The sequence below is a fragment of the Trachemys scripta genome, chromosome 12, assembly GCF_013100865.1.
Source record: "Trachemys scripta elegans isolate TJP31775 chromosome 12, CAS_Tse_1.0, whole genome shotgun sequence".
Taxonomy (NCBI): Eukaryota; Metazoa; Chordata; order Testudines; family Emydidae; genus Trachemys; species Trachemys scripta.
The window spans coordinates 36639263-36655694 of NC_048309.1; the positions used below are offsets into that span (position 1 = coordinate 36639263).

Genomic DNA, 16432 nt, shown 5'->3' on the forward strand with positions numbered 1-16432 from the left:
TTTTCACACTTCATTCCTTTTTGAATATTTGGATCACTGGGATGATTCTGTGATTGTCTGAGAGTAATTAATAATTTGCCAGAGGTAATTTTATTTGATTTCTATGTCTTTCCCCGGAAATCCCAAATACTGTAACTGTCTGTCTCTAATAAAGTAGAAAGGTGTTGACTAGACCAGAATAAAATCACATTGTTCTGATTGGGTATGTCAGAAAGTGGGATAGAAAATATATGAATGAAGAGTCATCTATCAACTTAACTACCTACATACTAGCCAAAAAATACTTTCTCTCTCTCCATCTAATCTATCTGTCTATCCATCTGTGGCACCAAGATTTTGATTAGTGATTTTGCTGCTTCATGTTTTATACTGAAAATATAAGGCACTTAAAATCATGATTCACTTTTCACTATCTATCTATATAACCATCATCACAGTGGTGTTTGGGCACCTCATCCAATCTCCTGTGGCATTTGTAAGGTTTTCAGAGATTGACATTCTGTTTAACCTGATGACAAAAAAAAAAAAATCAAAAAAATTTGATGTATCTCCTCAGGCTGCATTCTCCATCCAGTTTTTCTTTCAATACCTCTCCAGGGAGGACATTTAAATGTTACGTTAAATGTATACTGAGATTTTCAAAAGAGCCCACTGGGGCAGGCAACCAAATCCAATTCAATTTGGGCGCCTCCATCACTAAAGCCAGTTTAAAACCTGATATTGAATTAATTGCTCATAATCTGTGAAAATGTGATGATATTTGCCTTAGCTGTCTCCCAAAATACACCAACACTTGTTTGATTTTCCCTAGATAAGTCACATGGCAGGCACAAAATGGAGAAATCAAACATCTGTCACTGAATTCATCCTCCTGGGATTCGGGGATCTCCCTGAGCTGCAAATTCTTCTCTTCCTGCTGTTTCTTGTGATCTACATTGTGACCGTGGCTGGAAACATCCTCATTGTTGCGCTAGTTGTGACTGATCAGCACCTTCACACCCCCATGTACTTCTTCCTGGGGAACTTGTCCTGCCTGGAGACCTGCTACACCTCCACCATCCTGCCCAAGATGCTGGCCAGTTTCCTGACTGGGGACAGAACCATTTCTGTTAGGGGCTGCATTGCACAATTTTATTTCTTTTGTTCTTTGGCAGCTACAGAATGTTACCTCCTAGCAGCGATGTCTTATGATCGGTATTTAGCAATATGTAAACCCCTGCATTATGCACCTGTTATGAACAGTAGGTTTATCCTCCAGCTAGCAGCTGGGTCTTGGATACTGGGATCACTGGCTTGTAGCACAGTAATATATTTGATGTCACAGCTAATTTTCTGTGGTCCCAATGAAATTGACCATTTCTTTTGTGATTTCACCCCAATCATAAAACTCTCCTGCAGCGAAAACCACCTCGTCGTACTCCTGGATTCCATCCTGGCCTGTGTATTCACTCTGCCACCATTTCTGCTAACTGTGATATCATATATTTTTATCATCACCACCATCCTGAGAATCCCTTCAATCACCGGGAGGCAAAAGGCCTTTTCCACCTGCTCCTCCCACCTCATAATTGTTACAATTTTCTATTTGACCCTAATGATTGTTTATATGTTGCCAAAAACCAACCAGCTGCGGGCCTTTCACACAGTGCTCTCTGTTGGCTACACAGTTGTGACCCCCCTGGCCAACCCACTCATCTACAGCCTGAGGAACAAAGAGGTGAAGGAGGCACTGAGGAAAGTGGCGAGTAAATTGGTGCCTTTCACATGCCATCACACAAATTGAGCTAATTGCATTTCACTGGCAGTGAAATGGAGATAATTTGACCTAATTTACTGAGGCAGAGTCCAGGTAGCCTGGAGCTAATGGGCTAACAAGAGAAGTAAAATGAACACAATACGAATGTTCTGACTGTTCAAATTCTTACTCAGGTTTAGGACTGATTCATGTTACTGCTGTGGGGGACCTGTTTGCAGCTTGTGTATACGTCTCTTAACATACCCCTCTCATGAACTTTTTCTTTTCTTTATTCTTCACTCTCATCAACCATTGCACTCCCTTCTTCTCTTGCTCCCTCCTTTCTCCACCACCTTCCCCTGCTCTGTCAGCATCCCTCCATCCCACTCCCTTTCTCTCCCTTCCTTTCTTTTTTTCTCATCCAATTTCTTCCACCCCCAGGTTATTTTCCCTTTCTCCTTCCTCCTTGTCTTGCTCCTGTCCTTAAACCAGGTTGAGGTTAATTGTAGAAATTCATCCTACATTTCTCACTCCACAAACAAGCCTTCAAACAAACCCAGGCTGTTCCCTCCAGCTATGGTTGCTTTAGGAGCCAAACACTCGATGTTCTAAGATGCAAACAGGAAACAAATGGGGTTTTCTAAAAAGGTTATGTGCCCAACTCCGATTGACGTCCATATAAGTTAGGCAGGTAACCTGCTTAGGAACTTTACAAGTCCAGCTAGGCACCTAACTGCACCTTTAGCTGCCCAGACACCTTGAAAGTCTGTTCCTTAGAACCCTCTTCCACACAAGTAGGAGGTAGGTTACGTTCTCCTCCTGGGATAAGTAAATGTGACCTTGGTTCATTTATGAATGGAGCCTTCCTCTGCTTTGAGCTTGTGCAATATGGGTGAAAAGAAGAACAGGAGTACTTGTGGCACCTTAGAGACTAACAAATTTATTAGAGCATAAGCTTTCGTGGACTACAGCATCCGAAGAAGTGGGCTGTAGTCCACGAAAGCTTATGCTCTAATAAATTTGTTAGTCTCTAAGGTGCCACAAGTACTCCTGTTCTTCTTTTTGCGGATACAGACTAACACAGCTGTTACTCTGAAACCTGTCAATATGGGTGAGATATTCAAAAGTGCCCAAGGCTTGGAGTGCACTTCAAAGTTAGGTTGACATAACTATATGCAGGGATGTGAAAAAATACACCTCTGACTGATAGAACCATGCCAACCTAACCTCCAGTGTAGACACAGCTTTGCCTACTGAAAAAATGCTTCCATCAATGTAGCTGACTTTGTTCCGGAACATGGTGTTCCTACATCAATGGAAAACCCCCTTCCATCAGTGTAGGCTGTGTCATTTTAGCTATGCCAACAAAGCTATGCTGGCATAATCTCTGTAGTGTAGACACAGCCTATGTGACTTTCAGTGGGAATTCTACTTCTGGGATGTTCAGATTGTCTTAAGTGTCTTCAAATTCATTGTGTGATTAGGTTTCCTTTTTTTTTTCTTTTGTTCATTTGTTTATGTTTTTTTCGTGCCCTTCAGCATGGCGTATGAGCTTGTCATGAAAAGATACAAGCAACAGTTCATTCAAATTTGTGTCTTAGAGATTAAAAAAATGTGATCTGCATAAATTACCTCCAAGATATCAAGACCTCTTTTGTCACTATCTATTTCATCATTGAAAAAAAGATAAAGGAGGGATATTATGTTTCATGGGCTTCAAATTAAGTTTCAATGTTTAATTTGCATTTTAATGATTGCTTGCCTGCACTGCTGAGACATCCCATATTTCTCTCTGAACTATCTGCTGTGTGTTTTCTCCAGGTTCACATGTATTATGAAAATAATTCACAGAACAATTGTAAATGCCTTTTGCTTTCAGAAAAATAAAAATAAAGAAACTTGATGATCAGGTTAATAAATGGAAGCAATATTAGTATTTTTATTGGTGAGAATGATGATAATGATATGCCTGCAACTGTGTCCAATTCACTAACAATATGTGAGTTCAAAGAGTTAGGAACAGTTTAAAAATACAATTAGAATTAAATGAAATATAGGGAAATACTTGATGCTTTGGGAAGGCAACTAACACAGGGGAAGATAAGAGCTAAGTAATAGTAGTATATATGTATAATAGCACTAGTTAGGATAAGCGACAACGGATTTGGAAGTATAATGGACACTGGGGGACAGCAGAGGGTGATTAATGGGGTAGGATTGGCTATACTGTATAATGGGCACTAAAGGTCCTTAGAGATTCATTTATGAATTTCCAGTTGTGTCTACTATATGGCTGCAAGGTGTAACAACAGAAGAGAAAGTGGCAGATGTTTTCCAAAAGAACCAATAGACAGCAGCATATACTGACTTGATTGGGTCTCAGATGGTTCTGTCTTAAGCTCTGTTGTCCCTTTGACTCCTGCACTCAGCTTGGTTGACAGCTACTCTTCTTTATTTTTCTCCCCTGCCCCCATCTCGAACCTCATACATGTTGCCCCAGTGAACCTGCCAGGAATGTAGGGCTGGAAGGGTCCTCAAGAAGTCATCAAGTTCAGCCCTGCACTGAGGCAGGACCAAGTAACCCTAGACCATCCCTGACAAGTGTTTGTCCAACCTGGTCTTAATAACCTCCAGTGATGGGGATTCCACCACCTCCCTTGGAACCCATTCCAGAGTTTAGCTACCCTGAGAGTTAGAAAGTTTTCCATAATATCAAACCTAAATCTCCCTTGCTGCAGATTAAGCCCATTATTTCTTGTCCTACTTCTTGTGGGCATGGAGAACAATGGATTCCCATCCTCTTTATAACAGCCCTTGACATATTTGAAGATTGTGATCACTTCCCCCCTTAGTCTTCTTATCTCAAAACTAAACATGCCCATTTTTTAAAAACCTTTCCTCAGAGGTCAGATTTACTAGTCCTTTTCTCATTTTTGTTGCTCTCTTCTGGACTCTCTCTAGTGTGTCCGCATCTTTCCTGTGCCCAGAATTGGACTCAGTATTCCAGCTGAGGCCTCACCAGTGACAAGCAGAGTGGGAAAATTTCCTCCTGTGTCTTACATACAATATTCCTGTCAATACCCCCCAGAATGACATTAACTTTTTTCACAACCGCATCACATTCTTGACTCATATGCAATTAATGATCCACTCTAACCCCCATGTCCTTTGCAGCAATGCTACTACCTAGCCAATTATTGCTGGTTTTGTAGTTGCCCATTTGATTTTTCCTTCCAAAGTGAAGTATTTTGCACTAAATTTTATTGAATTTCATCTTGTTGGTATCAGACCAATTCTTCAATTTGTTAAGGTGGTTTTGAATTCTCATCCTGTCCTCCAAATTGCCTGCGACCAATCCCAACCTGGTGTCAACTGCAAGTCTTATATGCATACTTTCCACTCCATTATCCAAATCAATAATGAAAATATTGAATAGTACCAGACCCAGGACTGACCCTTGCAGAAACCCACTAGATACACCCTCCCAGTTTCAAAGGGACCTTTGATAACTATTCTTTAAGTACGGTCTTTCAGTCAGTTGTGCACCAACCTTATAATAATTTTGTTTAGCCCACATTTCCCTATTTTGCTTATGAGAATGTCGTGTGGGACTGTATCAAAAGCCATGCTACAATCAAGATATATCACGTCTACAGCTTTCTCGCTATCCACTAGGGCAGTAACCATGGGTCAGACTAAGGAGCAACTGTCCTGCTGGTGTCACAGTGTATGGAGTGGCTCATGACTCTGAATGCTGACCTCATGGCAGACTGGCAGAAAAACAGGGCAGACACCCCAAGCTGGTAGTATATTGTATAATTAGATTTCACCAAACCAGCAACAAATGTGAACTCCTGGATCACTATAGTGTCCTTACCATGGAGTCACATACTCGTCAGTCTATCTTGCCACCCAGACAAACTGGACTTTGTGATAAAAGTTTATTAAAACCAAAAATCACACCACATTAGGTTGCTCCCAGTCCCAACAGACCAGTAACTTACCCCAGATCTATTAGTATTCCAGATCTCACCCCAAAGACAACCCTGGCAGTAAACTAACTATAGGTTTATTAGCTAAGAAAAGGAAATGAGAAATATTGAGAGGTTAAAACAGGTAAAATATATGCACAGGTGAGTCAGAGGGTGTAATTCCAAATAGTAGCAGTGATGTAATAAACTGCCAGTTTCCCAAAATTCTTTTCAGAGTACCCAGAGCATCTCTGGGGATCTCTGCTTTGAATTGGTTCACTTTCCTGTAAGAGTCCAAACAGTCAGAGAGATGCAGGATCATTCCTTGAATCCATATTTACAGTTTCAGAAAGCAAGCTGACAGTGTCGGTATAAATTATGTTGCTCATGGGGGTGGAATATTCACACCCCTTAGCGACATAGGGTTTACCAACATAGGCTGTAGTGTAGACATTGCCTAAAAGAGCTCTTCTTACTTAGCCTACCAAAATGAAGGCTGAGTGTGCTCTCTACAAATACATCAGAGAGGTAAATGCCATGGAGGGAGAAGAACAATGTTGTCATAAGAACATAAGAATGTCCATATTGGGTCAGACCAATGGTCCATCGAGTCCAGTATCCTGTCTTCCAACAGTGGCCAATGCCAGGTGCTTCAGAGGGAATTAACACAATAGGTGATCATCAAGTGATCCATCCCCTGTGGCCCATTCCCAGTTTCTGGTAAACAGAGGCTAGGGACACTCATGGTTTTGCATCCCTGCCCATCCTGGCTAATAGCCATTGATGGACCTATCCTCCATGAACTTACCTAGTTCTTTTTTGAACCCTGTTATCATCTTCCTCCCCTACCCCGTTCCTTTTCTCCCTATGACTGGAGGGGTATTAAAAGGCCACTTCACCATCACAGGAACAAATGTGGACAAATTGGCCATGAATAAATTTAGTCTGGAATTTAGAACTTGCATTGTCTACATGAACTCATAGGTTGAGGCAGGCTGGGGTATGAATCTATCCCACTGTCCACGTGGAGTCTGCTGATGTGCATTAACAGTTCATTATTGTGCTTTGATCTAGTCCTTTTGAAAATGGCACCAGATCGAAGTGCATTAATGAACAGTTAGTGCATGTCGGCCAGGTCAACCTGGATAGTTACTCTATGGCAGACTAGAGCAGAGTAGATTCACATCCCAGCTTGCCGTGAATTAATTGTCCATGTAGACAAGCCCTCAGAAGAAGGTGTCTAACCATCAGAGGAGGGAGTTTCTGGAACAGCCTCCCAACAGGAGTGACAGGGTAAACAACTTAACTCATTTTGACATAGAGCTTGATAAATTTATGAATGGGGATTATGGGACAGGGTTGCCACTGCTAGCAGGAGAATGGACTTGATCACTCAGGAGATCCCTTCCTGTCCTGTGTATGACAGGTTGTCACCCTAGGATGCAGTAAGCTTCTTGTTCTGGAGACACTAGGCTCAGAGAGAGGAGACATGTTCCCCCGGAGTCCTGGCTGGCTTCATATAGAGTAGTTCCAGAGCATCACCCCAGTGACTCTGTAACAAAGACAAATCATGCTGTCAATTTCCACCTTATATAGTCTTTCCATATGGTGGTAACCCTTTGTTCCAAGCTGAGTTCCCAGTCCAGTCTGTGGAAAAACACAGGTACCAAAATAGAGTCCAGTATCATGTGGTCTGGTCACGTGCCCTTGCATGCCTTGCTGAATCATAGCAGCCATTACTTACAGACTGGCTGATATCTTTACAGGAAGACTAATCTCTTCCATGGTCCACTGTCTGTGCTGATGAGCCATCAGCACTGTCTAGCTTCTGCATTGTTGTACCTAAAAGGCTATTTGTGGGTGCTAGCCAGAGTAAGCATATTCGAAATACAGATACATAGGCAATATTCAAAACTCCAGATACAAAAAAGATGCATGCATACAAATAGAATAATTGTATTCAGCAAATCATAACTTTTCTGTAGACACCTCACAAGGCATATCTTGTGCAAGATGCATCATCATTATGTCATAATATCATAATCATACCACTATGATGAATATGGGCCGCAGTGTCTCACTATGTTTCTAAGTCAATGGCAAAGCTCCCGTTCCCTTCAGTGGGGTCAGGCTTTCACCAGATGCTGGGAATAAGATATTGATGAGTCACCTGTGGGAAAGGCATCTTGGCTGATCAGACAGGCATATCTAAGGAGCATAAGAAGGGCTGTGTGAAATTCATCAATGTAGCTGTATGTCTAGATTGGGAATATTGTTTGTCATTTGATAGCACGGTGTTTGAACATGGAGGTTAACACCACCCTTTACCATGTTTTCTGGTTGTGGTTAACCCTAGGGGAAAGGGGCAAAGTCATCACTGACATTGTTACCTAAGATGAAATATTTTCCTATATCCCACAAGGTGGGTGTGGTAATATATTTTATTGGACCAGCTTCTGTTGGTGAGAGAGACAAGCTTTCGAGCTGACACAGAGCTCTTCTTCAGGGCTGGGAAACTTACACTGTGTTTACACGTACATCGCTGCAGCGGCACAGATGTACCGATACAGCTGCGCTATTTCAGCATATCTAGTGAAGAGGCTCTATGTCAACAGGAGAGAGCTCTCCCATCAGCATAATAAAACCACCTCCATGAACGTCAGATGCTATGTCAACAGGAGAAGCTCTCCCACTGACATATCGCAGGGACTAATCATATAAATTAACCATTTTTTGAGAGATCGCTACAAAGTGTTCCCTGCCTACTACTCTGTCCTGATACCCATGGTTGGTCCCCTGTTACTCAGCCTGAGAAACAAAGATTGTGTGAATCAAGGTCACATCAGCTGTTCTATCACTCGCTCAGCTTTTGGACAGATATTTGCTGTTACACTGCAGCTCAGGTAGTAGCTGACATATAATTTCTTATACAGTATTCTCCCACAGTATTCTTGCCAGCAAGTTAAAGGAGTATGTGCTGGATGAATGGACAATAAGGTGGATAGAAAGCTGGTTAGATCATCGGGCTCAACGGGTAGTGATCAATGGCTCCATGTCTAGTTGGCAGCCGGTATCAATGGGAGTGCCCCAAGGGTTGGTCCTGGTGCCAATTTTGTTCAATATCTTCATTAATGATCTGGAGGATGGCATGGATTGCACCCTCAGCAAGTTTGCAGATGACACTAAACTGGGAGGAGTGGTAGATATGCTGGAGGGTAGGGATAGGATACAGAGGGACCTAGAGAAATTAGAGGATTGGGCCAAAAGAAATCTGATGAGGTTCAACAAGGACAAGTGCAGAGTCCCGCACTTAGGATGGAAGAATCCCATGCACTGCTACAGACTAGGGACCGAGTGGCTAGGCAGCAGTTCTGCAGTAAAGGACCTAGAGGTTACAGTGGATGAGAAGCTGGATATGAGTCAACAGTGTGCTCTTGTTACCAAAAAGGCTAACAGCATTTTGGGCTGTATAAGTAGGAGCAAGCAGATCAAGGGACATGATCATTCCCCTCTATTCGGCATTGGTGAAGCCTCATTTGGAGTACTGTGTCCAGTTTTGGGCCCCACACTACAAGAAGGATGTGGAAAAATTGGAAAGAGTCCAGCGGAAGGAACAAAAATGACTAGGGGGCTGGAGCACATGACTTATGAGGAGAGGCTGAGGAAACTGGGATTATTTAGTCTGCAGAAGAGAAGAATGGGGGTGGGGGGATTTGATAGCTGCTTTCAACTACCTGAAAGGAGGTTCCAAAGAGGATGGATCTAGACTGTTCTCAGTGGTAGCAGATGATAGAACAAGGAATAATGGTCTCAAGTTGCAGTGGGTTGGATATTAGGAAAAAACTTTTTCACTAGGAGGGTGGTGAAGCACTGGAATGGGTTACCTAGGGAGGTGGTGGAATCTCCTTCCTTAGAGGTATTTAAGGTCAGGCTTGACAAAGCCCTGATTGGGATGATTTAGTTGGGAATTGGTCCTGCTTTGAGCAGGGGGTTGGACTAGATGACCTCCTGAGGTCCCTTCTGACCCTGATATTCTATGATTCTATGATACCTATTATTTTGAAGGGTGTGGCTATAAGTCTGATGTATGTGGTTATATTTCTGCTTTTGAGGCATCCAAACAAGATTCAGTGGAGATATTTATGACTGTGCTAGCAAGAAAAGGAATTTGCAGAAATAATTCCAGGCTCAATGCAGCTTAGGGCATGTCTTCACTAGCAACGTTAAAGCGCTGCTGCGGCAGTGCTGTTGCAGCAGCGCTTTAACGTGGCTGTGTATTCGTGGCACCAGTGCTGGGAGAGAGCTCCCCCAGCGCTCTTAAAAACACCTCCATGAGGGGAATAGCTACCAACACTGGTGCACTGTCTACACCGGCACTTTACAGCGTTGAAACTTGCAGCGCCCAGGCGTTTGTTTTTTTCAGACCCACAAGTGAGAAAGTTGCAGTGCTGTAAAGTGCCAGGGTAGACAAGCCCTTAGAAATACAACAAAATTGAGGTGAATTGTATCAAGTTATACTAGATATGTCATCTTCAAATCTTGTGATTACACAGTTGATTAAAATGAAAATAAAAGAATACAAATTGTATTAATGTTTTGTTTATTTTGCGTATCTCTGATTTTAGGGAGGTTTCACATATATTCCCCTCTGCATTTCATTTGGGTTTTTTTCCAGAATTTTCTGCAACAAAAAAATTAGTTTCCAATAAGATAAATATGACCACCATAGCCAGAAAGTGTCAAAATGGAAAAAAAGAAAAAGAGGTGGGAGAGGAGAGAATGGGGGAAACAAACCAAAAATAAAAAAAACAGCATTTTCAGTCAGAAAACAAGAAAATTTGAGACAAAACCAACAATTTGCATTAAATATTTTGATTAAAAACAGGCCATTTCCCAGCATATTTCCCTATCCTAATGACAAGATTTAACCAGTTCTGAATTTTTGTTCTTCTTTCACTCCCATTTATTAATTTCCGTTAGAAGGAGACTTAAAAAAATAGCCCCAGTTTAAGGAAATTCATGCAATTATAAAGTAAAATTAGTTAACACATAGGGCTATGTTTTCCTGGAGTTTCTGCCTATAAATCTCACTTTGTGCTACTAAAAACACAATTGCAAAGAAAGACACAACTTGCAGTGGACCTCAGTGGTGTTCAGACGGTGCCACCGAAGTTGTCAGGAATAACTAGAAAAGTTTATTCCACCAAGCAGTATTCAAATAGAATCAAATTAGAATTGAGATTCAAGTCTATTCCAACTCAATCTGTAACCATAGCCATGAAATGAAATACAGTATTAGCTTTTTACCCTAAGGGGTGCCTGTTTGTGATCCAACCCCACTAGCTTTAGGATGGAGAACACCAGAGATAGCCTCTTCCATTTTTTCCAGAAAGTTTGGGAGAGCAACAGGCCAAAGGGGACAATTACAAGTAATATTTATGTATATAACAGCTGTGATTTCATGCCCTATCCATGATCACACCCTTATGGTTCTCGCCAGGGCTTGAACACACACTATGAGATGATCCTGACTCAGGGGCCTTACATTCTAAACAGACAAAGGTAAAAAAGTGGGGAGAAAAACCGAGGCACAGAGAAGTGAGATAATTTCCCCAGACCACACAGCAGATACCTGCAGAGCGAGAACACTAATCCACATCTCCAGTGCCCAATCCACCACACCCTGCTGCCTCTGGCTGGGAAGGAAGGAGAACAGAGCAGTAATACTGTGTAAATTCTGTAGCATGTCTGAATAGGGTCACTGATGAGAACTTTGCACGTACACTGTACTGAATGGTTGATATGCAATGAGAAAGGAGCAGCTACATTGCATAATGGAGACAGGATGTCAGCAGACCCTCTGGGGTTGCAAAAGGGCAGCCCTACTATATAAAGGCTTCTAGGTGACTGCAGAAAAGAAGGGATAAGAAAGGAGCAGCTATTGCGCCAGATTCTCAGTTCTAGTAAGCTGATATAGCTCTGTTAATGTCAGTGGGGCTACACCCATTTCCCCCAGCTGTGGATCTGGGCCATTGACTCCAGTGGAGCTATGGCTGAATCCCAGCAGCTGGGGTCTGTCCCACTGATCCAATGGAGCTACATCAATTAAAGCCAGATGGCAAACCAGTCCATTATCTTCAGTGGAGCAACCTTACTTTACACCACTGGACAAGGTAGCCCATAACGTTTTAGTGGGGAGCAAAAGGGAAGGTTGATAAATGGGCTGTTATACCGCAAAGTGACCACCTGGCCAGAGCATATTGGCAATTAGATGTCAGCAGATGATACCTAATGGGAAAGAGCAATTTATTCTGTGATGCGACCACTAGACAGCAGTATGTGTCAAGGATGAGTAATGGGCAGCTAGTCTGTGAAATAAAGGACGTCTATCGGTAAAGGGCTGGGAATTATAATGAACCATCATCGCTCAGAAAGGTAAACTAGACTTCATCGTGATGTGAATCATACCCCTGCCCCAGAGATTCATTAGGCTGTTTCACCAAATGCAATTACATTTGGGAAAAACAACTCAAGTCACACTAGGCATTGCTAAGAACAAAGCTTTGGAGACACAAAATAATGGTGATGGGTTGAGTTAAAAGTTTTGGGATTTGATTGTAATTATCAAACACTTCGAATTGGACAGGAAATTACAATCTTCCACAAGGTTTTGCAATAAGAAGTGAATAGACTTATTCTTCCCCCGGAACACCAGTATAATTCAGGTCAGCGTGGCACAGCTTTCCTCATAGAACTTACTGATGGGCATGCTCACTTCTGGGAACAAGACATGGACAATGCATTGTGATGAATAAACCCAGTGGTTACAGAGACTATGCCAGAATGTTTACATTAATTGATGTGTATACCAATGTGCATGCGTGTCCATTTCTACAAACTACTGTCCTGTTCTGCCTGATTTCAGATTTCTGAAGTTTGCTCTTTCTTACACATTGTAGAACAGATTTTCTTGAACCCAAGTGATGGCCAGTACTTCCAAAGCCACAATAGCTTTGGTATCTGGCAACCAGGAAGGCTGGGATTCCCAACGGAAGTGAAAGGAACTAAGAACCTAAATGATAGTTGGATATAGGTGCCTAACTCCCTTAGGCCTCTTTGAAAATCTCAACCAGATTCCATATTTGGTCAAGGATTAGTTCCACTATATAAGGCTATGCAGTGCAATGATATTTCAGATTGAGAAGAGGGACTCAGTTCCAACGCGTCTTCACACATGCTTTACTTTCCCTACAACTTTGTATATTTTTGGTCATGCACTTTTTCTGAGTATTCTGTTTTTCTGGAAGTTTCTGTGTGCAGATAAAGCTAGTGGGAAGGAGCTGTTATTGTGGGTGTGTGGAGGAAAGACTGAGAGGGAAATTGAAGATCTTAGAAACGTCTAAGGCACCAATGCTTAATGTCCACATTTCATTTTGAAACCATGCCAAGAGACTTCCAACACAGCTGGACAATAAGAACCTCATAGGTAAAAGTCCCTTTTCCAACTTCCTTCAGGAATTTTTTCAGGCCCAGTGTTGTGAAATCCTGAGTGCTGCTGAAGAAGAAGAAGGGCCTAGTCAAAGAAACCATTAATAAGTGCAGTTAAGATTGTAGGTGATCTTCATAATTCTGTTGAGATCTAGGCTAGGTTATTCAAAGTGGCCGAAATAAATTAGGCACTGATCTGCAATAGAAGTTGGGTGCCAAACTTCCATACGTCATTCTGAAAATGACAGCCTAAATCATGCCTAAAATCTGCAGCACAACTTTCCTGAATGCTCCCTTCACCTCTTTGTTCCTCAGACTGTAGATGATGGGGTTGAACATTGGGGTGATGACCGTGTACATGAGAGACAGAGCTTTATGCAATGCTGGGGACCACTCTGCAGATGGCATCACGTACATGATAATGATGGTCCCATAATACAGACTCACCACCAGCAGGTGAGATGCACAGGTGGAAAAGGCCTTCTGCCTCCCGGCAGAGGAGGCAATTCGCAGAATGGCCAAGAGGATAAGAATGTAAGACACAACAATGAAGAGGAAAGGGGCCAGGGATACCAGGGAGCAGGAGACCAAAACAATCATTTCTACCAGGAGGCTTTTTGTGCAGGACAATTTGAGCAGCTCCTCCATGTCACAGAAGAAATTATTAATTTCATTGGGACCGCAGAAACTTAGCTGGTGCACCATCCCTACTACTAATGCATTAGCTGAGAAACCAGTTACCCAGGAGGCAGATACCAGCTGAAGGCAGACCCTGAGGTTCATTATAACATTATAGTTGAGTGGGTTGCATATGGCTAAGTAACGGTCATAAGCCATGACTGCAAGGAGGAAGCATTCTATGCATGCCAAAGCACCAAAGAAAAATAATTGTGTGATACAGTCGCTGAAGGAGATTGTCCTGTCCTCTGCTAGGAACCCAGCCAGCAATCTGGGGGCAGTGACTGAGGTGTAGCAGGTCTCCAGGAAGGACAAGTTCCCCAGGAAGAAGTACATGGGGGTGTGAAGTTGCTGATCAGCCACAACTAGAGCAACAATCAGAAGGTTCCCAGCCAGGGTCACAATGTAGATCACTAGAAACACCACAAAAAGCAGAATCTGAATTTCTTTTGGGTTCCCGAATCCCAGGAGCAGGAACTTGATGATGGATGTTTGATTTGTCCATGGCATGTGTGCCATGTGTTCTCTGGAAAGGAAGGAAAGAAGGAAGATTAAACAAACCAGAAAGATCTCCTTTCCCCAAATCTGCAACTTTTTTCTTGTTATTCCACCCCTTTTAACAGTCTCTGCTTAGGGTCAGATTGTCAAAAGCATTTCAGGGCCTAAAGATTCAATTATTCTTGTAGAAGCTCCCTGAAAGCAGTTGGCATGTCCCTATTGCCCCTAGGCGCAGAGGCAATCAAGGAAGCTCTGCGCACTGCCCTACCCCCAGCAATAGCTCCACATCTCTCATTGGCTGGGAACCGCAGCCAATGGGAGGTTCAGGGGCAGCATCTGCAGGTACAGGCAGTGCACACCATGCAGAGCCACATGGCCTGCCTCCGCCTAGGGGCTGGAAATGCAGGTTGCTTTTGGGAGCAGCATGGAGCCAGGGCAGGCAGGGAGCCTGCCTTAGCCCCACTGTGCCACTGACTGGGAGCCGCTGAGGTATGTGCCGCCCAGCTGGAGTCCGCACTCCGAGCCCCCTGCCCCAGGTCAGAATCCCCTCACACTTTTTAATTCCCTCCCAGACCCTACACCCCCACGCAAACCCCTACCCCAGTGCAGAACCCCCTCTAAGAGCCTGCACCCCACACCCTTCCCACACTTCAACCCCCGTCCCAGCCCTGAGCCCCGTCCCGCACTCCAAACCCCTCAGCCCCAGCTCAAAGCCCCCTCCTGTACCCCAAGCCCCTCATTTCTGGCTCCACCTTGGAGCCCACACCCCAGCTGAAACCCTCACCCCTTGCCACACCTCAAACCCCTACCCCAGTCCTGAGCCCGCTCCTGCACTCCAAATCCCTTGGCCCCACTCCAGAGCCCACATCCCCAGCTGGAGTCTGTACCCAGTCCTGCACCCCAACCCCCTGCCTCAGACCAGTGAAAGTGAGTGAGGGTGGGGGAGAGCGAGCAACGGAGGGAGGGGGGCTGGAGTGAGTGGTGGCAGGGCCTCAGAGAAGGGACAGGGCCTCGGGGAAGAGGTGGGGCAGGGGGCGGGGCAAGGGTGTTTGATTTTTTGGAATTAGAAATTTGCCAACCCTATGGGGAGCCCAGCCACAGCGGAGACGGAAACACAAGAAGGAAACCTCAATTCCCAATAGGTACCTATTTAAATTCCCATTTAAAATATTCTGAATAAAAAATGAAATTTTCCATTGAAAACAGACACATTTTTGAAAAAAACAACAACCCCCCAATAGCCCATTAAAAATTAACGTTGAAGAAAAATTTTCAATCTGAGATTTTAGTATAAATGAGATTTTGGCCTATAAGACAAGATTCTTTAGCTCCAGTCCAATGGGTAAGAACACAAAATATGACCTTAACCATAAGATATGAATCTTTAGAAAAATGCCTGCATGGAAGTATGAGTCTAGCACTGTGTCCTGCAGGTGCCCAGACCTGGGATCAGTTGAGCTCAGAGCTAATCTCCAAGTGATTCATCCCCTTTTGCCCATTCCCAGCCTCTTGCAAACAGACTATGGATACTCAGAGCATGTTGTTGAATCCCTTCCTATAATAGCCACTGATGGACCTATCCTCCATGAATTTATCTAGTTCTATTTTGAACCCTGCTATAGTTTTGGTCTTTACAACATCCCCTGGCAAAGAGTTCCACAGGTTGACTGCGCATTGTGTGAATACTTCCTTTTGATTTTTTCTTTTAAACCTGCTATCTATTAATTTCATTTCATGACCCCTAGTTCTTGTGTTATGTGAAGGACTAAATAAAACTGGTCTACAATTTTTGAGAAGTCGTCTGCTTCAGAGATAAAATGTGCTATTTATTATCAAAGGATGAATATAGGCAAACAACACAGGAATGCAGGGGCAAGATTAGAAAGGCAAAGGCACAAAATGAGCTCAAACTAGCTACAGGAATAAAGGGAAACAAGAAGACTTTTTATCAATACATTAGAAGCAAGAGGAAGACCAAAGACAGGGTAGGCTCACTGCTTAGTGAAGAGGGAGAAACAGTAACAGGAAACTTGGAAATGGCAGAGATGCTTAATGACTTCTC

At 43.2% G+C, this 16432-nt stretch overlaps 2 protein-coding genes across 2 annotated transcripts; one reads left to right on the forward strand and one right to left on the reverse strand.

Annotated features, from left to right (window-relative positions):
- The first annotated feature begins 820 nt into the window (after nucleotides 1-820).
- Nucleotides 821-1783, forward strand: LOC117885387 (olfactory receptor 6B1-like). Its single transcript, XM_034786699.1, has one exon. The coding sequence runs from the start codon at nucleotides 821-823 to the stop codon at nucleotides 1781-1783; it is 963 nt and encodes a 320-aa protein (XP_034642590.1).
- An 11660-nt stretch (nucleotides 1784-13443) lies between these two features.
- Nucleotides 13444-14382, reverse strand: LOC117886194 (olfactory receptor 1020-like). Its single transcript, XM_034787852.1, has one exon. It carries the CDS (start codon nucleotides 14380-14382, stop codon nucleotides 13444-13446), a length of 939 nt encoding a protein of 312 aa, XP_034643743.1.
- Between the last annotated feature and the right edge of the window lie 2050 nt (nucleotides 14383-16432).

Excerpts from the sequence above, each read along its gene's own strand:
- LOC117886194 (XM_034787852.1), bottom strand. The coding sequence starts at position 14,382 with ATGCCATGGACAAATCAAACATCCATCATCAAGTTCCTGCTCCTGGGA.
- LOC117885387 (XM_034786699.1), top strand. The coding sequence starts at position 821 with ATGGCAGGCACAAAATGGAGAAATCAAACATCTGTCACTGAATTCATC.